The sequence below is a fragment of the Galeopterus variegatus genome, unplaced genomic scaffold, assembly GCF_000696425.1.
Source record: "Galeopterus variegatus unplaced genomic scaffold, G_variegatus-3.0.2 Scaffold7126, whole genome shotgun sequence".
NCBI classification, from domain to species: domain Eukaryota; kingdom Metazoa; phylum Chordata; class Mammalia; order Dermoptera; family Cynocephalidae; genus Galeopterus; species Galeopterus variegatus.
The window spans coordinates 26,790-53,318 of NW_007733237.1; the positions used below are offsets into that span (position 1 = coordinate 26,790).

A 26,529-nucleotide genomic window follows, 5' to 3' on the forward strand; every position below is an offset into this window, starting at 1 on the left:
GGCGCACTCTCCAGTGCGCCACCAGGCCAGCCCCTGGGCCACATTTTTTTAAATGAAATATTTTGTTCATCATCAGAGTTCCACAAAACACAATTTGGGAAATGCTAAGTATCCATTTCATAATTACCATTTGGTCCTTACATTTTTCATGGCAGTCTTCCTAAAACTGTTCAAAATGGCTATTTAGAGTCAACGATTCCTACAGCTGTAAGGTGTCCTAGAGATCATCTACTCCAATCTTTTATTTTACAGATAAGGATACAGGCTCAAAAGGGGAAGTGGTTTTGCTTGAATTTTTGAGCTAATTGCTAGCAGAAGCAGCACTAATCATCAAGTTTTCTGGTTCCAAGTTAGTGTCTTTCCACGACATCATACAGCCTCTCCATTTCTTTCTAACACCCAGCTCCGAATCACTATTCTGTGACATCTCCCTTCCTGTGGGTTTTAAACTGCCAGTTCCAGGAAGCAGTTAACTGGTATACCCCAAAACACATTTTTTCTCCCTGTATCAAGATGATGGTATGGTCTGCACCTCGTCACCATGTGACATGAGTACACGGCTTCCTTACTTCCTTTCCACTTATAGCTTAATTGTTTCTAGGCTGCCTATTTTCTATCTTGTTTGAGTTCATAAACCTATTATTTTTCTTTTTTATTAAGGTAGAGTATACATGTACTAAAGTGCCCAAATTTTATCTACTGCCTTTTGTTGTTGAAAAGAAAGGAACCTATTATTATCTGGAGGCAATGTAGCTCTGAGTCGTAGTTTCATCATCTGCAAATGGGGATAATACAATTTAACTTGTAGAGCTGTGGTAAAGTTAGAATGAACATTTATAAGGCACCTATCATAGTGCCTGGCACCTAGTAGGTGCTAAATAAATGTCCACCTAGGAAAGATGGTCTCCACTCCTTACTCAGAAATCCCTTGGGTTCCCAAAGATTCTGGTCCCTCTTGTTACTTTCTTCCTGATTTCCAAACTACACTCCTTTTCCACACCTGGCTTATTGGTGTGTCTGTTTAGCTGTTCTGTAGAAATCTTTCATCCCCTCTTTGATCTATTCTTGGAGGCAGAACTTGTCAGTCCCCCACTCTCTCAATGCTTTAGAGACTCTGTTGGTATAGACAATGTATCTTAGTCCATTTTCTGCTACTTCAACAGAATACCACAGATTGGGTAAATTATAAACAATAGACGCTTATTTGGCTCACAGCTCTAGAGGATGGGAGGTCCAAGATCAAGGAGATGCATCTGGTGAGGGCCTTCTTGCTGCATCACAACATGGCAGAAGGGCAAGCTAGCACACACGAGACAGAGAGGGGAAATCGGGCCAAACTTGCCTGTGTAACAAACCCTGTCTCTCTATAACTAACCCACTCCCAAGATAACGGCACTAATCCACTCATGAGGACAGAGCTCTCATAACCTAATCACTTCTTAAAGGACCCACCTCCCAATGCCATCACAATGGCAATTAAATTTCAACATGAGTTTTGGCAGGGACTCATGACCATAGCACAGTGTCAAATAACAGGACTTTCAAATGCCAGGACTCAAGCAAGATTTGTTGGCTTCTGGGTGGGGGGCAGCTCCAGACATTGAGTGTCTTCTCCACCAGCATTCTCTCTGAAGTTTGTGGGAAGCAATGGGGGGTTCATCACTTACCATCTGGGTGACCTTGGGGAAATAACTTCTCGGTGTCTTTATTTCCTCATCTGTAAAGTGGCTTAATAATAGAAACCATGGAAGGATCCAGGCTCTATGGGGCCTGAAACTTTTTAAAAATACAAAATTATGAATATGAAATTAGAAACAGGGCTTTGGAAGGTGCTCACACAATGGAGGGACCTTGAAAACCAGGCTTCACTAGCTCCATGGCAGACCTGCATCTGATGGAACCAGTGAAGTTGTCAGGAAGTTTAGATGAAAGACCATGCATAAAGTGCTCAGGACAGTGCCTGAAATAATAGGCTACTGCAATGATAATAGGTATTATAGATATTTATAGTAATTTTGATAAAATTATAAGCTCTATAAATAAGATTACAGAAATAAGCATGTATAATAATTATAAAGCTTCTTTCTTTTCCCTTGTTCCAGCTCACAAGTCCATCAGAATAAAATGGAGTGAGCCCCATCTTCAGGTTGTCCTTACTTGGGCCTCTCTATTCCTTAAACCTGGGACCCCTTTCTTTCACCCACAAGACACACAGCTTGTTTTGAGACAGAGGGGATGGCCTGGGAGGGGAGGAAAGAGGAGGTAGGCTGGAGTCAGCCGTAATGGTCTGCGTAGGGCCTGGTGAGTGACCTCAGGGCATCCTGATCCGGGACAGGGGGCAATCAGGGCTGAGAGTCCTGGAGACAGCCAGCCCATCTGAGGGGTCCAGCAGACTTCCAGAGCTTCCCAGGGTGTGTGTGTGAGCAGGGAGGGGGAGTCAGGTCCAGGGAGGTCAAAGGACATCACAGAAATAGCAGGGCTCTTGACAAGGAAGGTGACCGTGGACACTCTGCTAAACACTTGGTTTCCCACCACATTTTTTATGCTGGGTGTGGTCAACCACAGGCCCATGTGTTTACTGTGGCCAAAGAGGCCCTTATCCCTTCCAGTAAGAGTTTGGGATTTGGGGACAAGGGTTATATGACTTCACATGACTGGTATTATTTTCAGTGAATTTCCATTCTCTAGTTCCTCCATGAATTGTGGTTCTGGATCCCTGGAGTGGCTGCACTTGTATGGGTGTGTGTGTGAAAACCCTGCAGGGAGAGATGTTTGTTTTTCAGGGAAAGTTTGGTGTGTAGCTTGGAGAAGGAAAGTGCTTTAAAAAACAAAGCAAATGCAGTATGTGCTCCAAGGCCCGCCCTCATCCCCACCCTGCAGCCACCATGACAGGGTGCAGTAGAGGGGGGCAGCCAGGACACAAGGATGTGCTTCATAAGGACGCCCTGAAACTTACTCCTCAGCTGCTCTTCCCTGGAAGTTGCCTGCCCTTGGATAAAATATCTGAAGTAACTTACACCTCCGATGGGAGCTTGTGGTGGGTGTGGGGACAGAAATGTGTGTTCCTCAAGACTCCTCTCCCCTCTCCACAGCCTGGAGGCTCTCTTGTTCCAGAAGGGGATGGCGTTGGAGGGAGCCCCAGCCATGACTCACTCAGAGCTAATCCTTGGCAAATCTATCACCATGGAAACTGCCAATCATCCATGCTTTTCATAGCTTAATGGAACATCTGCCAGGGGAAGCAAGTAACACAAATCATTCATCCTGCCTCCTGTGTTTACATTTGGGCCCTGGTAAACAGAGAGAGAACCAGGGGAGGGCAACCCTCCACAGCAGGATGATAGCCAACTCGGTCACTGAGTAGTAGTGTGACCTTTATCAAGTCCTTCATCAGCTCCTCTGTGCCCCTCCTTTGTCAGTTGTAAAATAAAGGATCAGATCAGTGACTCTCGACCTGGTTGGGCTGAGTGGGAGGGACAGGACAGAATGTCCCCTAAGAGGGGTGGGGTCAAGAAGCCTGTGTAGTTGACAATCAACTCAATATTATAATCAAGGATCAGATCAGTGACTCTCGACCTGGTTGGGCTGAGTGGGAGGGACAGGACAGAACGTCCCCTAAGAGGGGTGGGGTCAAGAAGCCTGTGTAGTTGACAATCAACTCAATATTATAATTTTGTATTTGTAATATTACAAAATAACATTTTTATCATTTAAACCACAGAAAATAAATCTTGACTAATATTCTTAGGTAGCTATCTTTCTCAAAGGACGCCCCTCCCTGGTCCAGAATTTCCAGTGTCTATGAGGTTTTTAGTATAATTATCAAAATGGAATATGGATTAAAAAGACCAGCAGCTGAGACTCGCTGGACTAGCTGATTTCAAATGCTAATCCAGCTCAAACTCTACGCTAGTGGGTGGCTTCTTCAAGAGTCAGGCTGCAGCTAATTCCTGTTTGAGGGGAAAGTACTGGAAGGGAGGCTCACCATACCCACCCCCCCACTCAGACCAGGCCTCCCCCCATTACTAGGACCGGGGGCCGGAGAGGCAAAGGAGGGGAACTGTGGGAGCAGTGCAGTGGGGGCAGGGGGGCATTTCAGGGACCACGTTACTGAGACAGCCTGCTGGGTGCCTGAGGACACCCTGAGACAGCTCCCTCTGGAGTGCTGCCAGCCAAAGGTGTGACTGCTAATCTGGCATCTCAGCCCAGGAGCCTTCACATGGAGGGGACTCATGTCAGGCCCCAAGGGTGCTTGGACAGGAGGCTGCTTTAACTTGTACTCAATTTGTGCAGAGGAGTGGGGGGGGGAGGGGGGGCTGAAAACTTTTTTCAGATGTTAGCTTCTACTTTTATTCCCTTTTCCACTTTCCTTTTCTGTCCATTCAAGAGGAAGCTGACCTATATTTTACTGCCTTGGGTGGTAGATGTGGCAGAGAGGAAGCAGAATTTGCCTGCACGCTGTTTTGGCTTTTGTTTCTCAAAAGCCTAGGTCCTTAAGAGACTTAAGAGGATCAAGGAAGTAGAAAAGCAACAGAATGGCTGGGGAAAGCATGGGACAAGAACAGAAATTACCACGTAGTTTTCAGGGCCCAGTACAAAAAAAATACAGGATCCCTTGTTCGAAATTTATTGAGAATTTTTGCAAGGTCAATCATTAAACCACCCTTCTCAGCATGGGGCCCAGTGTGAATGCATAGGTCACACACCCATGAAGCTGGCCCTGGGCAGGAGTGTCCCCCACATTCAAATAGAAGATTGGCCCTGGAGTTGGGGGCAGGGAAAGAGAGGCCCACAGGTTCTAGTGCAATGAGGACCTGGGATTCACTCTCTGGTAGCACTGGTGGGGATCCATCAAGACCCCAGAAAGGATAAGGTTCCTAGGCTCAGCAGATTTCTGGTCCCCAAAAGTGGCTCAGAGGCAGCATAAACATGAAGAGCCCTGCAGACAGGACCATGGGAGGGCCTGCCTCTGTACACAGATGAGGAATAGCCAAAAACTCCCTAACATGCCTTGGTACAGTGCAATACCCTAAGACCCTGGAACTGGCGCACAGCATGGCAGGCCAGGTGGAGGCATCTTGAATGACTGATGTTAGCTTTAAGTCGTCCTGGCAGAATAAAGGCTTAGAGTCAGAAATTGACTCTCTTTTCACTTCATAAAAATGAAAGAGATGCACTACTTTTGACAAATCTGGATTCAAGAACCAGGATTCTGCCTGCCACTAGTGAGCCATAGTACCAGGTTCATTCCCATGGCCACTCCTCGAGGGGGGTCAGGTAGGAGGCTGTTGCAATGATCAAAGTGAGAGACGAAGCTTGGACCACAATGGTTCAGCGGTATAGACAAAAAGAAGGAGAGAGAATTCAGTAATATTTAGGAGGTAAAATTGACAGGACTTGGAGGATACTGGGAAAAAAGAGGGACTTATCACGAGTAACTCCCCATTACTGGCACGAGCAGTCAGCTGTGTAGAGGTGCCATTTACTGAGATCAGGAATACAGGAGAAGAACCAGTTGAAGGGTGGGCGAGATGGATTTGGTCCTGAACTCGTTGGGTCTGAGATACCCAAGGGCGGCTGTCACGTAGGCAACAGAATATATGGTGGGAAGCCTAGAGGAGGAGTCTGGGCTAGACATGTAAATCTGGGAGTCATCAGCTTTTTGGGTGGTCATTGAACAGTGGGAGTGGATGAGATTCCAAGGAAAACAGCAGAGAGTCTGGGCATAGCCTGAAGAAGCCCACCATTTAGCGGGCAGGCGGAAGAGGATGCGCCATAAAGGCAAGTCAGAGAGCGGCCGCGAGACCAGGAGGCTGCAGGACCATGAAAGGCCAGAGAAAAGCGGGAGGATGTGCCGTGCTGCTGAGAGGCCAGGTGAAGTGAGACACTGAGAACGCCCGTCGAATCCAGCACCGCGGGAAGAACCGTTTCACTGGAGAGACAGTCTTAGAATTCCAGAAGAAGAGGGCAGAGGAGTCGAGCAGGGGACAGAGAGCCATCCTGCTCTGGCTGTGAAGAGCAGAGGGAAAAGCACTGCTGGAGGAGAAAGGGGGACCGAGGAAAGGTGATCAAAGATGATTAAAGCCGTTCATATCTTTCTGTCTTAACGGCTTCATTGAGGTATAACTAACATACGACAAGCTGTACATGTTTACAAGTGTAACAGCTTGAAAAGCTTTGACCCATGAGTATACCTGCGAAACCATCGCCACATGAGGAATACATTTCTCATCCCCCACAATTCCTCCTGCCCCTTAGTGATCCTTCCCTCTTGCTCCCTTCGCCCCCATTCCCAGGCATCCCCGATCTGCTTTCTGTCACCAGAGCCTGCATTTCCTAGAAGGTTATATAGACGGAGTTTCACAGTCACACATTTTTAGAAGAGCACTCCTCCTTTGCCTGACTTCTTCCACTCAGCATGATTCTGAGATGCATCTATACTGCTCTATATACCGACAGTTCACTCGCTTTCATTGCTCCGTGGTTTTCTATCACGGGGCGGTACCGTGATCTGTTTATCCCCTCGCCTGCTGATGAACATTCAAACCGTGTCTAGTTTGGGACTACCACAAATTCAGCTTCTTTGAACTTTCACGTACACGTCTTTACAAGAACACATGCTTCTGTCTCTCTGCAGTAGATAAGTGGGAGCTGAATGGCTGGGTGTGTGTCTAATTTTTTTTAAACTGCCAAACTTTTTTCCAAAGTGGTTTCACCGTTTTACTTCCCTTCGGTAGTGTATGAGAGAACCAGTTTCTCCACATCCCTGCCAACACTTGCATGGACAATCTTTTTAGTCTTAGACATTCTAGCTGCTTCTCTTTCTTTTTCAGCCCCGATCCTGTCTGGGGAGAGGATAAACAGTAAGGAAGTGGCCACGTATAGAAGGCAGAGGGGAAGAGGAGGAAGGCAAGCAGACGACAGCGGACACACTCCAGGTCATCAGCACTGCCTTGATCAAGAGTGAAATGCTTTGCTTAGTCTGCGCCCTGGGGACAAGCCCAGTGCCTAGCAAATGGTCTGTCCTAAGGATCATATGGTCAACATGTTAGCTCACTGCCTTCCAGGCCACGGTTCTATAGGAACCTCAGTTTGGGAAGGCTCCTCCATGGCCACGGTAGAGTGGGAAAGTGAGGGAGGGAAGGGTAAGGAGATTCATTCATTTTCACATGGGATTCTGGTTTGGCCCACACCCAGTACAGCAAGAAAAGAGAGAACATAGCATTTCTCTGCCCCCTGAGAAAAGCTGCAAGGGTGGAGGTAGGGGGTGGGGAGTTCCTAGAGCCGGTAAGCAGCACTCATTCCAGCACGAGGGGAGCCACTTGTCCTGCTGAGGAATCCGTCCTGCTCAGCCCTAAGAGAAATATGTCCCCTCTACTAATTGGGCCAAGAGTCATCAATATATAAGTATGTGGTAAGGAGGACTGACTCATGTCGGGAGCCTTCAGGAATTATGAACTAGTAAACTCTCTATTAAAATAATAGATCTTTAGATCTCTAGTCAAACCCTAAGGCCATCTCCAAAGTCAGATATATATATTAAGAGCACATGCAGGCCAATTATGATACTGAATTTTGGGAACCAGCCATTTATACCCCTCATGCTAGTGAGATAAAGAACCCAAATTACAATACCTGTAGCCGCCGGGAAGAACACGCCAAAGACAGTGAAAAAAGACTCCCCGGGACTGTAATCTGGCAGAGCGTTGTTCTGTAGCAGTTCCGGTGAATATCCAATAAAACCATGCTCTGAAATAATACAAAGCAGAGCAAAATGAGCCAAGTGATAAGCTATAGCAGAGACTTCCCTAGATGACAGTGCTATCTGATATAACTATTAAAAGGTAGAGGGTGTGTGTGTGTGTGTGTGTGTGTGTGTGTGTGTGTGTGTGTGTGTGTGTGTGTGTGAGAGAGAGAGAGAGACAGAGAGAGAGACAGGAGTTCTGACAGAACCACCCTCGTTCCCACTTCTAGGGCTTGACTTTTGTGTAGCCACAGCTGTAGATACAACAGATGAAATGACCTGCAGGAGATCAGTGGGGGCCTCTGGGGCGGGGAGCATTTTCATTTTTTGCTCTACAGACTTCAGTATAACTGAAATAGCTTTCAATGAGCACATATTTATGTGTTTGCTTTTCATTAAAAAAATGAACTGATGTTGCAAGTTACTTCCTTGCCCAAAAACTTCCATGGGTCCCCATTAGTTACAGAACAAAGCCCAGACTCCTTAAGATGAATATCAAAGCTCCCCACAACCAGCCCACCATATGCTATTCAACCCTTGCTTTCTCCCCTCCCCAACAGTCACACTTCCCAAGAACAGTCGCTCTTCCCAAGAACACTACTAATACTCATCCCTGTGCCTTCGCTCAGGCTGGGCCCCTGCCTTCCAGACCCTTCCCCCACACGGGTGAGCATCAACACTGTGCTCATTCACCAAGCCAGCTCAAACGTTGCTTCCTTTGGGCTTTACAACCACTCCCCAATCAGAAACTATTACCCTCTGCTAACTGCTCCCGGTACTATGACTGACCATACGAGGTATTTCCTCAACTAGATTCCTTGAGGCAAAAATCCAGTCTGACACATCTCTGTCCCCCAGAGGCAAGCACTGCACTGGCACACAGTAGGTAGGTTGCAAATGTGAGTCACGCTGAAAAGAATCTTCCTCTTAGATTGGCATATCTCGTTCCCAGGCTTTCACAGTTTGACTTGTTCACAGGCTACTTTATACCAGGAACATCTCAGACCTGATTTCTTCAATGCATTTTAAACATCAACTTTAACAAAGTTTTCAAATGCTTTTAATCCTACAGGCACTTGGCTGCTTTGCTGAAGGAGGTCACCTTGAATAGCGTCTGTGAACATGCTAGTGGGCTGTGGAATTTGAAGACAAGTACAAGTATTCTTGGGCTCGGAAACACCCAGGATATTCAGCCTCTGCTTCTGAATCTCATCTCTGAGAATAAGTTGGCTTATTCCTCTTAACTACAGTCCAAGAGAAGCTGATCCCTGCTCCTTTTCCCTTGACACCTGCAATCACGTAGGATGGGTTTTCAGCCAGCACTCCACAGCTGACCCCTAGGTCCTGTGAGCGTCATCCTCCACCCACCTCAGAGCTGAACTTCCACCTGAGCTTGCATCCCCCAAACACAGCTCCTGCTACACTCATGAATCCAGTGAGGTCGCCCGCACATCTCACAGCTTCCAAGATTCATAACTTCATAGGAAAAATATTTCTCAAAAAAATAATAAAATGAAAGCTCAGTGAAGCACAAGGGACCCTTGGGAGTCCAGTCAGGACTTACACTGATTGCCAGTTGCTTTCTTTTGCCTGAACACAGAATTTGTTCTGGCACATTAAATCCCAAGTACTGCGCAACATTTCTGAATGGTTTGGCATCTTCACAGCTGGCCCTCCCCTCATTAACAAAAAAGCAGTAATAGCTAAGTTAACTTTAGCTTATCCGCTGGCTGACCTCACTGACTAGTCTTTGTGAGGAGAAAACCAGCCCAGCCTGCCTTGGAACTGAGCTCAGTGACCTGGAATGATGCACAGGTCTGAAAGCAGATCTGGGTGGAGGGCTGGGCTCTGTGCAGGACACAGACACTTCACAGGGCACATCATCTGGACAGTCCCTAGGGCAGCCCTGACACAGGGAAGGATGAGGTCACCACCAGGCCTCAGTGGCTTTGCCCTGGTCGGCCTGAAGGTTCAGAAGAATTTCAGGCCCAATAGATGCATCTCTGGGAAGCATTTTTTCTACCTCCATCACCCAACAAGATCCACAGGCTGAGAGAATGAGTCACTTGGCTCCCACATGGGTCAGGGGAGGTGGCCTACCTCAGTTGCCCTCCTCTGCAGGGCCCATGAGAAATGAAGCCCTGACACACTCACAAGCACACACTCACGCTCACCTGCAGCTGGCCCAGCTGGACCCAAGTCCAGTCCTGAACCTTTCTCAAGACAATGATCTTAACTTTGAAGAGAACTCTGTGGACAAAGATATTTGTCAATGCTTTATCTATAATAATGTAAAATCAGAGGAGAGTCTAAATGTCTAACTACGGGGGACTGAGATATTTAAAATGTTTATAAAGAACTTTTAGTACCATAAAAAACTACATTCTATATCACATATGTTAAGTAAAAACAAACAAACAAACAAAAAAACAGGTAACATTTATAGTACAAATACAAAAAGAAAGTTTTTGGGGGACTGAGATATTTAAAATGTTTATAAAGAACTTTTAGTACCATAAAAAACTACATTCTATATCACATATGTTAAGTACAAACAAACAAACAAACAAAAAAACAGGTAACATTTATAGTACAAATACAAAAAGAAAGTTTTAACTTATCCATGTAAGTCTAGAAGGAGACATACCAAAATACTAACTGTGGTTGTCTGCATAATGTAATTATGCGCAATTTTTTTCTTTCCACATTTTTAGATGAGCATAACCTACTTATCAATAAATGATATCTTTTGGGAAAACAAACAAAACAACCCATAACTAAAAGCCTACTTTCTCCAGGCAGACTTTCTGCATATGAATATCTTTTTGTCCTTTCTTTTTCTTTCCGTTTATACTCTACCTGCTTCCCAAAATGATTTGAGTGGCTTATGAGAAAAACATAAGCAAGATAGGGCAAATAAAATAAAGACCAAAAAAGGAAATGAAAAGAGAGAGAGATGGAGAATGCCCTAAGTTGTACATCTGTGACACACGGTCGAGGTCTCCGAACAAGGCTTTGAGGCAAGAGCCTGTAATGATCTCCCTGAAACCAGACTTCAGGGCCTAGAGCTGTTGGAGCAAGCCCACTCAGGCAGGGCATGTGACCTGTGGCCCATCCCTCACGTGAGCCACTTTCCAACGGATGAGAGAGAGTCCCTGAGGCTGGCATGATGGACCCTGCCCCAATTCCTCTGCCCAAAACTTCTCAGGCCCTTATGACTTCCACTGCCCCACCTCAGGGTCCCCAGTCCTGAGGCAGCCCCCATGGAGGCTTGCTCCACTGGTCCCCACCCTGTCTGTGGGGGGTCTGTTCTCTCTCCCATACCTGCATCCTAGGGGTCCAGCCAAACCTGGAGCTTCTGTAGAGTGGGTGCCCACTCTGATGCTTCTGAGGTGCCGGTACTGGTTAGCTGAGCCATGGTGTGGGGGCAGCCAGTCACACTCAGGGTCAGGGCTGTGGCTGAGGCAAACACCACCTGCCATGCCCTCCTACAGTGGCTCTTAATGCCTAACTCACTGACATCTGCACCAAAGGTTTCTGATTCTTTTGGCCATGGCTCATAGAGTCTGATGAAAGTCTCCACAGATACCACATTTTGCATACCATTTAGGGGTTCCCAGATCTCTGAAGCCTCTCTGGCGGACACAGACCCTGATGTCCAAGACCTCTACGCTAGGAGCTACCTCTACACCTGAGACTGTCCTGCCAAGCCCTGCATGCAGCTAAAACTTCCCAAGCCCTGACTGCTATCATGCCCTGCCTCAGAGTTAATGGAAGCCCTGGGAGTGACACAGCCAATAATGTTTTTAGACTGCAGTCTCTGCCAGGAAAAGAGGAGACTGTGTGTGTGCACAAACAGAGATTGTGTGAGTCTCCCTGAGGGCAATTTCACTTCTGAAAATACTGCTCAGTCACCATTTGCTGAGCACCTATGTGCTAGTCACAGAGCACCAAGTCCTTACAGTGTCATCCTTGATCCTCACAACTGCCCTGCAAGATAAGAGATGAGGAAACCGAGGCTCAGGAAGGTGAAGAATCTAATCTAAGGTCACACAGCGAGACCTGTCTGTATTTCACCAATGGCCTCTCCCCAGGAGGTAGGTCCCAGGCCCCAGGACTGCCCTCCCTCACAGAGATGCACACAGCATGAGTTCCCCTGCAGCACAGGGTCCCCTGCAGCCCCAGGAAACATGCCCCAGAGATCATGGCATCTCATTCCAGCTCCATCTGTGGGGGGAAGGCAGGGGTCCTACCCTGGGGAATGCAACACGCTAAGGGCTCACACAGCTGGGAGGACACACAGCCCAGCCTGGACACTTGGTCCATCTGAATTCAGCTTTCCATCTACCCTACTGTCCCTCTGTAATTCATCCTGGAGTTGTTTCCTGAGGGATTTCCAAAGCTTTTTTCTTGACCTCAAAAGGGTCTTTTTGCCTGTGGGTCTTCCTGTTCTCCTGCTGGTGAAACAGGGTTTCTGGGCTGGGGTCCTTTTAGCTGACATCTTCCAACTCTGAAAGGCCTGGGACGCCCTGGGCTTGCAGCTGCTGTGTGTGAATGTATCTGGGTTTGACCTGAACATCTGTTTCTGTATCTATGGGATAAAAATACTTTGGTCCCCTTTGAGCTGTGTGCTTTTAGGAAGAACAAAAACAGAACTGGGTGGGGGAAGAGAGAGAACAGATCATGACAAGACGCAGGCTGGAACAGGCAGAGAAAACTCCCTGAAGCTTGTCTGCAGAAAGCCTTATCTTCCCACCCTGAATCTGGGTAACTCAGACATCCTGTAATGCGGGCAGTGGGCTGTGGTTTGTTGGGGTCTACCGTCTGCCCCCAGGGTGCTCATGGAAGCCCACCCACCTCCCCTTGGCCAAAGGCAGTCAGACCAGGTCACAAATGGTGACGAGGAGCAGCTCTAGCAGGGCTGGGCTGAGCCTCAAGCTGGTGCCAGGCGCTCACACCCAGCAGCCCTTGTCCGGCTGCTGCTGGGAAGCTCTCTGTGGCACCTGTGGTTCCCCCAACCGCCGCCCCCACGTTGGGGGCTGCTGAAATTAGAAGAGGCACTGGGAAGTCATCGCCCCTGCTGTGGGTGTCAGGTTGCCACTGCTGACTAACTTAGAAAGCGAGATTTCTAAAAATGACGCTGGCGCTGTGGGCTCTGGGAGCTGCGGGCTCCGGGTGCTGCAGGCTCCGGGTGGGGGCTTCCGGCAATGCTGGCTTTCTTCTGGGCACAGGTCCCCCACCCCTCGACCAGCGACCAGCCAGACAGCCCTTTCCTGGGAACAGACAATGGGAGATGCTGGCCTAACCATGAATAGAAAGAGCAGAGGAAGGGCCCGGAGAGAGGAAGGGAGGGAGGGGGACCTCCAGGGAGGCAGACCCGTGGGGAGGGGTGGGCCTGGGAGATCACAGGAAGAGCAACTATGCAAGGAAAAGGAAAGGAGAGGCCGAGGTTCTGGGAAGGGACATGCACCAAACAACACCCGAGGGGAGGCGGGGAAGTGTGGGCGCTGGCGGGGGCAAAGGAAGGCCACAGAGAGCGAGCTGAGGCTCTTCAACATAGGGGAAGGACAGTGCAGTGTGCACTGCTGGGACATGAATCAGGTGCCCTTACAACGGCCGGCCGAGCCGTGTTTGCATGGGCTCCTCCTCAGGCCCTCCTCGTGGCAGAGCTGGATGGGGATCCAGGATGGTCTGCCAGCTCTTTTACTACCGGACCACTCTGGGACACTGCCGCATGGGGACAGAGATCTGCAGCAGATCTAAAATAGCCTGGCAGAGAGGGGTCGGTGAAGAGGGGAAGAAAAGGAGTGTCTAAAGACCCCCTCCTGCCACTTAAGTCACCCTCAAGAGTTCCTGCCCAAGCAGCCCCACCTTCACCCTGACACTTACTCGGACACTGCCAAAGATGGGCAGGTAAGCCCAGCACACCCCCGCCCACCTGGGCTGGGAGGTGAAGCTTTTCCTGTGGGCGCTGGTGTCAGCTCCTGGGAGCTGCAAAGGCTGAAGAAGCCACAGGTTATCAGGAAGGAGCCCAGTCAACACTGAGCTCAAAGGGCACGGATTTGGGAGAAGTCCCAGTTATGTTCCTCCTCCCCACGCATGGAGAAAGGGGGCCTCTTCCTAGTGAAAAGACCCTGAAGATCTCTGGGGAGGAAGGCAAAAACCGTGGCAAGACCAGGAATCAGGACACCTGAGATTGGGCCGTGGTTCTGCCACAGACTCGTGGGACGGTAGGTGAGCCCCTTCCTCCCTCAGAGCTTCGACATGCAAATTCTGAGTCAGTCAGTCTGGGATGAGCCAGGAGATTCTGCATTCCTAATAAGCTCCCAGGTGATGCCAAGCTCCAGGCTGCAGATCACACTCTCAATAGCAGGATATTAGATGATTTTTCAGAACCCTTCTAATTCTGAAAGCTGCCCAACCAGAAGCCCATTCTCAGGACACATTGTCCAAAGACATGATTGATAACCAATGGCAGATGTAAAATCCCAAACTAGCTTCCAGAACACGTCCCCACTCCCCTTCCCTCGCCTGTGGTTGTCAGTATGTCAGTGTATGTGCTCCAGAACTGGGAGACAAACTTGCTACCCCCATTTTTCTTATGTTAACAAAACAATGATGGATTACAGTCACTGCCACAGGTCTTAACTTTCTGCTGTTTTGCATCGCCAGTGTCACTGGTACCACCTGTGCAGATAATGAAAGATTAGAGAGGGAAGGAGAGAAAAGGGAAAACTCATGGTACAATTCACTGGCCCATTTTAACAACTGAGTAAACTGGCATTCTGAGTTGGAAGCCAGTTGTTCAAAAGACATGGAGAGTCGAAAGTGGAACCATAACCCTAATTTAGAGTCCAGTTTGGAGTCCAGATAGTATCAAGTCTCAGTTTGCTGGTCTCTTCCATTGAACTTGGTCATAACCATCCTGGTACAATGACAGGTATTCAATACAAGTGTTTTGAATTGAACTGAATCGGGCTATATTGATGTGGACTCTATTGATCATGGCCTGGAGGGAAGGAAGAGGAAATAATGATAGGTGTGGAAAAGGCTCCCAAGGAGTTCTGGGCAGTGAGTGGGAGACTTCCCCAGACCACAATCTCCTCTCTGGCTTCAGCCATAGTGACTTTGATCCTCCAAAGAAAGGGTGGGGAGAGGATGTGAGCAGGGTTTCCAGCTCTGAGCCCCCACCCAGAGAGAAAATACACAGAGGGAAGGCTGGGGCATTCTAACAGTAGCCAGAAAGGAAATCTGAAGTGGGGCTGGGCCTGTCCACAGGGCCATGGGAGTCCCACCCAGACTGCCCAAGGAGAAGCAGCCTGGAGCCCTGGCCTGGCCTTGGGGAAGGCCTCCACCCTATATGAGGACTGGCTGGAAAAGCCCCCAGGACTGCACAATCCAGGGGAAGAGCCTGGGTTTGGGGATGTCAGGGAAGCCCCCCTGGATTGGGAGGGAAGTGGCCAAAAGTGTCCAGTAAAAAGTGGGGCTCCTTCCAACCCCCATAACCTAGGAGGGCAGTCCTGGGGTTCTTAGCAAAAACATGCTCACTCGGGAAGATGAGCCTTTTCCTCATGAAGAATGATTTCTAACATCTAAGAAGCTGTTCCATCTGCTAACATGGGCTCTATTTTTAAAATGCTTAATGAAACTTTTCCTATAATGACCTTGGTGTTGGTGAGCTGAGATAAGAAGAGATTTTTACCCAGAGGGGCCTACAGTGCAAAGAACTGTCAAATTCACAAACATATGAGAAGAGCCTGGGGTGGGGGGCACTCAGGGCTCACCTGGGCCCAGGAGGCATGAGACCAGTGACAATGCTGCTGGCCACCTGCCTTGAGCAGGAGTTGATGCCAGGCACTGTTCCAAGAGCTCATTGAAGCCTTGCAACCCCCTATGAGGCAGGTGCATTTTTTCAGGTAAGGAAACTGAGGCACAGAGAGGAGATGGACTCAAATCTTGTGCTGCCACTGCTGGGGTTGGTGCTCGCCCAAGGATGCAAGGAATCTTGGAGGGGGGTCCTGCTGAGAGGACTAGAGAGGCTCCACAGGCCCAGCCCACAGAGCCCCTGCCAGCCTGCCCTAGCAGCCCTCAGCTCAAAGGAGCCCTGAGAAAGGAAAATCTGGCCTTCTTATCTCCTGGGGGAAAGGAATGTGCTCTCCCGCCAGGATAAGGGGCTGTTTTGACAGGAAGTCTCCACCCTGGCTGTGGGTTACTCCCAGCCACAAACTTACTCCTTCTGGCTGTCCCTGCCTCTGGCATCCCACTTCCCATGCTTAAACTCCTGACCCCCAGCACCCCCAAAATAATCCCAAGCTGACTTGTGCCCTGCCCCACCCCAACAGGCTGCCCCTGCACAGTTCCCTGCTGGCCAAAAGTTCTGACCTGGGAGTTGCTCCCTGCCCCACTCTTGCCTGGATACCCTCTCCAGGCAGGCAGCTGGGCGGCGGGACAGTCAGCATCAACACTCCCAGTCACGTAAGCAGGGCCACTGTCCTGCTGGGCACCAGGCTGAAAATAGTCAAAGGTCCCCTACCCCAAATTCTGCAACCATGGGCAGCTCTGCCCCACCCCAAATCCTACCCAAGATGGAGCAGAAGCTTTCTTAGAATCCCATGGCTAAAGATTCAGTATCATAGAACCATAGAATGTAAGCATCACGGGAATCTTTAGTCTCAAATCCATTTTACAGATGGGCAAGATAAGGCCCAAGAAAGGAGAATCCTATACCACAATGTTAGCAGCTGGCCAGGCAAGACCAGAACTCAGTGTGGCCAAGTTCCATCCAACATGCCCTGTGGGTCCCCACGAGACCTGTGATGACACTCGTCTCTCTGTTGTCACTGCCTGGCTATCTGCCTGTTTTCCCACTAGACTATGAGCCAGGTGGGGGCAGGGACCATGCTCTCCTATTTCCTGGGTTGTCTCCAGTGCCTTGCCCCAGGGAACATGCTTAAAATATAAAACATTCTTAATAATAAACAATGGCAACAACCCAAGTGTCCATCAACAGATGAATGAATAAACAAATGTGGTATATCCATACAATGGAATATTATTCAGCCATAAAAAGGAATGAAGTATTGGTACATGCTACATCATGAGCCTTGAAAATATTAGGCTAAGTTAAAGAAGCCAGAAACAAAAAGGCAAATATTATATGATTCCTCATATATGAAGAATCTGGAATAGGCAAATTCATAGAGACAGAAATAGAATAGAAGTTACCAGGGGCTGGAGGCAGGATTGGGGAATTATTGCTTAGTAGACAGAGTTTCTGTTTGGGGTGATGAAAAAATTTTGGAAGCAGATGGTGGTGACGGTTGCACAACAGTGTGAATGTAATCATAGTAATTCCTCTGAGTTCTACCTCAAAAATGGTTAAAATGGCAAATTGTGTATTATAGATAATAAAAACAGCAACCCCATCAGGGGTCACACCCTCATCCTTGCTTTAGGCCTGGGCTCCTCCCTGCTTCGCAGATGTGGAAATAGAGAATAAAGGGAGCTTCCTGACCAAGGCTGGTGGGAAAGTAAGGGGCAGAGTCACAGACCCTGACTACTCCTAGATGTGGCTTTGGGCTCAGCTCACCACAGTGAGCTAGAAGCCCAGCTGAGGAAGCTCCAGCTCTCACTGTACCAGCAGCCGCAGAGTCACAGACCCTGACTACTCCTAGATGTGGCTTTGGGCTCTGCTCACCACAGTGAGCTAGAAGCCCAGCTGAGGAAGCTCCAGCTCTCACTGTACCAGCAGCCACCTGACCACAAATCCTGTTGGGCCAGATTTGGGCAGAAAGTACCATGTGCTCAGGATTTAGGTAAAAACCATGGCTCTCTTTGCTGACTTCTAGAATAAAACTTCTAGAGTTTTATTCACGGGTGAGGGATGGGGGGATTTGCAGTAAAGCTGTCAAGAAGTACAGACTGCAGTGTCTCAACAGCAGCCATGCCCAATTCCCACTGAAAACTTCAGCAAAGTCAAGGGTACTGTTGTCCCAGTCCTCGCACATTCCCACTTTCAAACCTCTCAGTCACTGGAACCCAAGGCCGGGAATGGCATTTAGCACGGGGTCCTACTGAATGCAAGCTGGCCTTGAGTGCATATGCCTTTAACCCAGGCTGCCCTGGGCTAATACAATAATAGCGCCCTGACCTTACAGCTTCATGCTGAGACCTGCTTCCCTTTGGGGGGCTGGCAGGGGTGCTGTGCTCTCAGCACCCACAGCATTCTGCTCTGAGAGGAGGAAACCAGAAGTGGCACCTGCCTGTGCCACAGTGTGTTCCTTTGCAAGCCTTTGTGTGCCTTTTCTGCAGGTATTCATGGAGAGTGAACTGTCAGAACCATCTCCCCATCAGATTAGGAGCTCCTCAAGGTCAAGGACAAATTCCCTCTTCCCTCTGGACTCCCTCCTCACTCCAAGATGGATACAATCACGGGGCACTTGATGTGTAGGGTGACCATGCATCCTGCCCAGACAGTCCCAGTTCACACCTGCTGTCCTGAAGTATTTGTTCATAGGGCAGAAAGTGTTTTGATGACTGATTGATCCAGAGGGTACAGGGAGCAGAGCAAAGAGAAAGGAGGAAGGATGACGCTTCTCTAGGCTGGACTTGACTGAAGCACCCCAGGAACCTTGTTATGCAAAGTATGGTCATGGAACCAGCAGCATTAGCACCACCTGAGAGCCAGTTAGAAATGCAGAATCTCAGCTGTCTCCTCTCCCCTTCCCCGCCGTCTCCCCACCTACAGAACTGGAATGTTCATTTTAACAAGATCCCCAGATCTTGAAGCTTGAGAAGCACTGCCTTAGAATATCGCCCAGGAACTTCCAAGGACCTATTCTTCCCAGATAAACAGTGACAATGACAATATTTATTGAGCAACTTTTTCCTGCCAGGTGTGACCCCAGGCCTCTTACATTGTCTTATTTCATGCTTTGAGAACCAAGCAAGGTCAGCATTATCACCTGCTTTTCAGAAATGAGGACAGCAGGTTAACTAACTTGACCAAGTCCATTGACAAGTTACAGCTGGGCTGGAATTTGAACCCAGGGGTTTGACTTCAAAGCCATGGCTCTGATGACTGTAGTAAATATGATGTGATCTTTCAAGTCAAGCCAGCAGTTATAGCCACTTGCCAACTCTCTACAGGGCTCAGAAACTCACCGGTAAATGCAGTCCCCAGGGAGGTGTTTCTAGAAGCTGCCCCACTGCCTAGCGCTGACCTGGGCTGTGGGCGCCTGTGTGCTAGGGTTAGGCCACCCCTGTGGCAGAGGCCCCAATATTTATTCAGAACACATCCCTGAAGATGAACTTGCATGCCCCTGCCCCCAGGAGCATTAAGATTCAGGACTAGAGTGATCTCTAAGTTAGATGGTAAGCAGGCCTGGGGACCCCTTCTGCCACAAACTCAGGAATCTCTAGCTCTGGCCTTGTCTGGGCCCTGGAGTGACGTTACAGAAGAGAAAAGCACACAGGCCCTCATTGGCTTACATAACTTTCAAATTTAGGATGTGGGCGTCATCTACCGCCAGCCCCTAGGAGGCAGTACTCTCCTACCAACTCCACCTGTGGCAAACTCCACACCCACCTGGCCAGCACCCACAGGCTTCTCAGGTCACAGAGCCATCCCCGGCTGGTGCTCTCTGCACCATCCACTCATGGCCTGGGGCTGTCCACCTGATTCTCTGGATCTGTAGCTGGTCACCTCATTTCCCACCCAAATGTGAGTGACTCGAGGGCACATCTCCCCTGACTTGGTGTCCTACACAGACCAACCATCATACCCCCCAACCTAGAAGGCACTCCCAAAATGCTTGAGCCCAAAAGTGCCTTCATTTGTCCTTCCACAGCCCCACGGACAGCATTCTACAAACTCCCCCAAACAGAGGACACCTTTGCTGCACAGTGAGAGGAAGGAACCCAGCAGCCAACCACCTGGGGGCACAGGTGGGACATGTCCCCCCTCCCTCAGGGTGTCACCCTCCACTTCCTTGGAACTCCAGATGCTCGGGGCTGAGGTGTGTGAGGCTGGGTTGTGTGAAAGGGCCCTCCTGAGCCAGTGATTTCATGCGTCAGGCATCCATCCAAAGAACACCAGCTAAGGAACCCAGCCAGTTGATCCCCTCCTGCTCACAGAGCAGGAAAAGACACAAGGGCCAAAGCTGGGCAGAGCTAGCCCTCACTTCCTTCTGCAGCCTCAACCAGGTCCCAAGCCTCCTCAGCCTATGCTTTCTTCCTCTGGTCTCTACAGCCAAAGCCGGCAAATGAAAATGATCCAATGGAGACAGCCCTGTGGGGGGTTAGGGGTGGAGGCTCGGAGCCAGGCATCTAGGATTCTGATCAGTCATTCTTTCTTCATCAGGCTCAAACTCAGAACAAGAGGCAGGCCTGAGGCATGCCTGCTCTTGGCCCGCCCCCACTGCCCACAGAAAACCTGACAAGGGCCAGGTCCCCAAACCACGGAGTTCAGGGTACCTAAAGCATTATTTTCTCCCTCGACTGGAGAAATATTAAATGTTCAATGCACGGGGCCGGCCCGGTGGCGCACTGGATAAGTGCGCCGCTTGGGAAGCGCGGCGGCGCTCCCGCCCGAGGGTTCGGATCCCACATGCAGACTGGTTCCTGCTCACTGGCTGAGCGAGGCGCGGGGGCAACACCGAGGGTTGCAGTCCCGTTGCCGGTCCCCGGTCCGGTACGGGGGCAACACTGAGGGTTGCGATCCGTTGCCGGACACGGAAAAAGACAAAAAAGCCAAAAAAATAAATAAATAAATAAATAAATGTTCAATGCACTTAATTTTAAAAACAAGAAGCACCAACATAAAATATACTGCATAGGTAGAACAAACAAAAGAACATGCTTTGCTTCCTATCCAGGTCAGTAAGGGAGGGGACAGGACGGGAGAGAGAATGGATGTCCAGAAGGGGCAGCAAGGTGGGGGCAGGGAGGAAAAGAGAGGCAAAAAGATGGGGGAATGAAAACCGAAAAGAGAGACAAACATAAAGGAATGAAGAATGAGGCAGGAAGAAAATCTGAGAGAAAGCAGGTGAGTCTTGAAGAATGCTGGAAATCACGATTTACTGTCGGCTCCATCTGCAGAGGTTCAGAAATCCTTACCCAGCCGTGAGCCTTTGTTTACAATTCTTCACTGCTGTAATGCTTAAAAATTCCTCTGTTCTAATCCTTAATCTTTCCCCTTTCAGGGTCAAGGATGCCTTTGAGAATCTGGCAGTAGTTCTGGACCCTTTCCTAGAAAAATATACTAATTCACATAAAGTTTTGCATGCAACTTCAGGGGCTCCTGGGCCCTATGTTAAAACTACTTTTTCTAGAATCTCCACTCTGATTAAGAGACCCATAAGAGCCAAAGCAAAAACACCCCAACTGCCAGATTAAACTAAGACAAGGGTGGGATGTGTTGAATCTTATGTGTATTCAAGCCATCATATCAAGCTTTAATTATACCATTGCCTTCACTGAAAGAATTTTGGGACCTAAGAATGTTTCCCTAGTCACCAGCCCAACAGTGGTAACAGAAGCAAGGCTGCTTACTCCAAGGGCCATTTGTGTGCATGGATGGCTATTAGGCAGTAAAAGGTCTCCCTTGACCCAGGTAACAATGCCTGTGCTTACCCTGTAATTAACCCTTTACGGCTCAATGGGATTATTAAATCACCCTATGCAGTAGATCCAAATCTGAATATGCATAAGACTCACCAATGTTCTTGTATAAAATGCAGATTATGAGTCCAAAATTTGAAAGCCCAGTTCAGATTGGTTTTCTAGTGAACTTCAAGGTGATTCTGATGCAGGCAATTCCTAGACCAAACTCTAAGACACACAAGTCTCATAGAAAATTACAAGCCTGGGAGGCTGAGCTTCCAGCCCAGCACATCAGCTGATTCCCTTCTCCTTGTAGTGTCCTCCTTGTACACCAGGGGGCAGGACTAGGCACATATGCAAGTATACTGCAGGACTAGGTTTGGACCACTGCATCAGAAAAGCTACCTTTCCAGGGTGAAAAAAAGAATGAACAATGTGGGACATGAAAAATAGAGCGCCAGGTGAAGCCCTCCAAGGGCCTTTAAAGCAGTGGTTCCCAGATGCGACTGCACATAAATAATCATCTGGAGTACTTCTTACAATCCAAAGTTCCAGGCCTCAGGCTATAAGCGGAAACACACACACACACACACACACACACACACACACGTTTCCCCCGTGATTCTGACACATGGGCAGGTATCAGAACTTCTTTATTTATGGCACCCACAGGTCCAAAAGTATTTTGATCAAAATTACCAAACCATTACTGTAAAGATGCTTTGAAAAACAAAAGTGCTCTTAAAATTCTCCAGCAAAAAACAGTGAACACTACCAGCATTTTCTTCTTTTCTCTTCCTCTTCCTCCTCCTCCTCTTTTTCATTGAAGAGACTAATTAGAGAAGGGGGCCAACTGGAATTCCCTGAATGGATTCCAGATGGTGAAGACATTGGCCCCTTGGCCCGACTGATATTCCCTTTACCCTAGAGTGCTGTGCAAATATTTTCTGGCTGTGCAGTGACATAAAAACGGTGAGAGGCACTTGGTCAGGTGTAAAAGAAACTCACAGAAAGGGCAGAACGGCTTGGTCCAGGAGAGATCGTGGAGATATTTTCTGATTCTTTACAAGGTGGAAGTTCCACACAAAAATGACACCACACTGTGCCCAAAGCGATCCACATGGCAGTGACAGGGAAACCCAGGTACAGATTGCAGGTCCTCCACCATGGGGAGGATGTCCACAATTATAAGATCACCTTATACTTGACTAGAATCTTCCCTTTGCCAAAGTACTCTTGTTTATGATATGTCCTCAATTCAAGCATAATTTTTTAAACATTTTGATTTCTGGAAATTTGGGTGTCTTCAATCAAAATGAAGACAATGTAATTAATAGCTTTTCCACTTGAAAATTTGGTATGTCTTAAAATTGATGGTGTCTTGGAGTTGAGGAAATAAGTTTTGTCACCTCATTTAATGTCTAAACAATCTGTGAGGCAGTTATTCTTATTCTCTATTTCCAGATGAGGAAACTAACACTCAGACAGGTGACTTCCTCAAGGTCACGGAGTGAGGTGGTGGCAGAGCCGGGACGGGACTAAAATCCAGACTCCAGTATTTCCTCCTTTACAGTGTGTGAGCAGACTTGTTCAGACACTAGGAACACGGGGTTGTGGAGCAATTGCTCCGGGAGAACTGCTCTGAAAAGTGGCTTCCACCCTGTCCCTGGAGCAGAAGGCAAAATGTGATTTCCCTTTTGCTTCAAACAGAAATTTGAGAAAAAACAGAAATGTATATGGGGTTTGTTTTGTTGCCGTTGTTTGTTTTAGGCCATAACTAAAGTCCCTTTATTACTTTAGGAACTTGAGAATGTACCATGCGTAACTACTCATACAACGATCATGCTTGGTGTGTGCACGTTTAAAATGGTGTTCATTCAAACAGTAATTACAGATTTAATTGTAAGGTGTTGTACCTTAAGAGATCTAGAATTTCAGTTGCTGCCAGTTTAAGAGGAGCCAGGGTGAGGTTTCATAGAAGAAATCATCATCAGAATAATAAAACCAAAAAGTGATTCTCCACAATATCCAGTAAGTGCCCATTTTCTGGAAAGCAGTGGGGGTTGGAGCGGGAGAACCTCCCCTCCCCCAAAACTCAAAGAAAAGTTAATTCCTTTTCAAAAAGTTCATGGAAGGGATAGAATTAAAAGATAATATGAATCTTTTCATGAATTTTTTGAAGTACCCTTGTATTATTTCTAATCCTTAAAAAATGCCCGGGGGTTTCCGTGACTTGCTCAAAGTCCTAGAGCTGATAAGAAGCTTGCGTTCTGATACACCCATCACACAAGCATCTACTACTGTCATTGATCTTCTCTAATCAGCCCCCTGTTTCATGGGGCAGGAACATTGCTTTGTCCACTGTATCCTGGAGCCCAGCTCCTGGCACCCAGCCGGCTTCAATGACTACCTACTGGGTGTGTGGGTGGAGGAAGACAGAAAGGCAGGCGGGGAGACTCCGGTGTGTGTGCGGTCAGACGCTCTTTCCACCCCACCCCTCCACTCTGTGGAGGTTGCGCTCTGACAATCTGTTCCATCAGCTTTCTTCTCCTACAGCTCTCATCACACTTGCACAAGCTGCTCTGGTTGTGTTTGCTAGGACTGTGTCCATCTGCCTCACTAGCTCCTGATCCACTCTGGTTCGTTTCCCAGTCAGTCACTCAGCAAAGTGTGACTGAGAGCCAACCATGTGCCAGGGACTTTCTAAGATGCTGGGATAAAAAGCAATAAGATGTGATTCCTATTCTTGAAGCTCTTATAGCCTAAAAAACAATGACCTCCACATTTCCTACTCGGTTCTGCGTGCGATCAAATCCAAGGTATAGGGGACTTTCTGGAGCTGCCTATCAAACTCTCTTAGCTACCATCAGTGCTTCTTTCTGCTCCTTCTGATGCTTTGTTTTGTTATTTCAGACAACAAAGAATAGCCCAAACTGAGATACTCTTCTCAACAGCATGTTGTCCTTTTTCACTTAGGGCGTGTCTTCCGTGCTGGAAGCACAAGTGCAGCACGAGCAGCTGGGCGGGCGGTGTCACACAAAGCTGTGCTCTGTGAGATGTGTGACATGGAGCGGACTGGAAGAACCGGCCCCGAGAGCTGGAAGAAGGCTCTCTGTCTCACAGGTGAGGAAACGGAAGGTCGAGTGCACCCCCAGACCACTGGTGCAGCTGGCTTCTGACTCTTGGCCAGTGTTCTTCCATGACACCAGGGGATGAAGGGGTTGGGTCGAGAAGGGACTACAGCCCACACTGACTTTTCACAGATGATGAACCTGAACATCAAGTTTTATTATGAGGCAACCAAGACCCACAGATGTTAGGGTCCTGGCCCACAGTCCCACAGACTTTTTCACAAAACACATTTTAAATACCATGCTGTACTGGTCCTGCTTGGTTTGTAATTCAGTCAATAAACAGCATGGCAGCCCCAGCAGCCAGGAGCACCATGAGCTTGATGGTTAACAAGGACGTGGACCCTGAGCTCAGACAGCCAGGGTTCAAATTCTGCCTCCATCGCTGTGTGATCTTGGGCAAGATAACCTCTCTGAATCTGTTTTCTCATCTTTATCGTAGGGACGATACCAGCATAGGGACACCATGGATATTGTGAGGGTAAAATGAGATGTACAGTGTCCAGTGCCTGATACATAGAGAACGCTCAATAAATGTTAGCTATTATTACCTTCTCTGGTCACCATGCCACCTTCACATCTTAAATTCAAACAATGGATAGCAATGTGAATTGACCCACAACTTTTTTTCTCTTCTTAGTAAATTATTCCACTTTACTTTCTTCTCTACTTATAAGCAGAAATACACTCAGTGTTTCAAAAAGCATTAATTTTATTTGGGCCATTTGATAAAGAATGTCTGACAGGACACTGAGAGATTCTAATGCACCAACTGATGCAGACATCCAACATAAAAATCTGATGGCTTATTAGAAATAAGTTTGAAAGTACTAGGAACTGGGTAACAGTTTATGAATCACTTTTCTTAATCACTATGCTTACTTTAAAAACAAAACAAAAAACCCAACTTTATAACCTAATATTTTCAATTTTTCAGAAAAGTGACACAGATTCTCAGAGAAGCAGATAAATTTTCCCTTCACATCTCTAGACCCTATGTTCAGGGTGAAGGAGCCTGTTGTTTGGGCCACAGAGTTTTGAGCCAGACACTATTTTCACATGTAAACAACGGCCACATACAACCATACTCCAGGCCCAGGGCCAGGCAGAGCCCCCAGGCAGCTGCCTCTTGGAGCTTTCACGGTGCATGTGGGTGAGCTGCACGCCTGGATTAGGGAGCCCACCATCCAATGGTAGCGAATATGTGAGAAAAGTCTTCAGATAGACTAGAAACCATGCAAATGAATTTAGTTCAGAGTGAAAAGGCAGTAGTCGCCGAATCATGGTTGGGGCTGGCCAAGACTTACTGGAGGAAGAGAAGTGTTTGAGTTCATGTGCCAGACGGCGTGCGGGGTGCTTTCTAAGCAGTATCTCGGGTGACCAGGCCATTAGGCTGTGTGACTGCCCAAGGGTTTATGCATGTGTCCTCTCACACAGCCAGCGGTGTGGGGAACACAAATGTGTCCAGCAGGATCTCGGAACCTTTTTTAAAATTGTTGTTTTAGTTCGTGAACTAACAAAAGAAAAATCAATCAAGGGTCTCACTGGTTACAATAAATTTTGTTTGTTTGCATTTAAGGAGTGTGCATATGTTCCTGATGGTGGTGGTGGACAGCAGACGGGATGGGAGGTGGGGTGAGGAGAGTGAGAACGGGAAAAAGAAATATTTAGAAACAAATCAAGAGAACGGGATCACACATTGTTTCCCAAATTGCATCTGGTCTTCATCTCTAGCCCCTCCTCTACTGCATCAGAAGACACTGCCTGGACAACTACAGTCACCTCTGAACAGCTCCCCCTGCCTTAGTCCCTTCTCCATTGGTGCCCACACCAACCTCAGGCAGGGCTTCCGAAGACCAAAGCGATTCCACTGCTTCCTACTTAAAAGAAAAACCTATTGAGCTTTTGCTCAATATCACGTATGTCCCCCAGGCTCATCTATGTTGCTTCAAATGACAGGATTTCATTCTTTTCATAGTTGAATAGTATTCCACTGTGTATGTATAACACATTTTCTTTATTCATCCTTCGATGGACATTTAGATTAATTCC

The 26,529-nt window shown here is 48.0% G+C and overlaps 1 protein-coding gene across 1 annotated transcript in view; it reads right to left on the minus strand.

Annotated features, from left to right (window-relative positions):
- The window catches only part of LOC103607102 (solute carrier family 12 member 8-like), a 46,048-nt gene extending 23,870 nt beyond the window's left edge, over nt 1-22,178 (minus strand). Inside the window, exons 1-2 of the mRNA XM_008591651.1 lie at nt 22,122-22,178; nt 7,636-7,749 (exon numbers count right to left, since the gene is read on the minus strand). Of these exons, the coding sequence (XP_008589873.1) occupies nt 7,636-7,749; nt 22,122-22,170 (163 nt within the window). The 5' untranslated portion in view covers nt 22,171-22,178. The remainder of the gene's footprint in view (nt 1-7,635; nt 7,750-22,121) is intronic.
- Between the last annotated feature and the right edge of the window lie 4,351 nt (nt 22,179-26,529).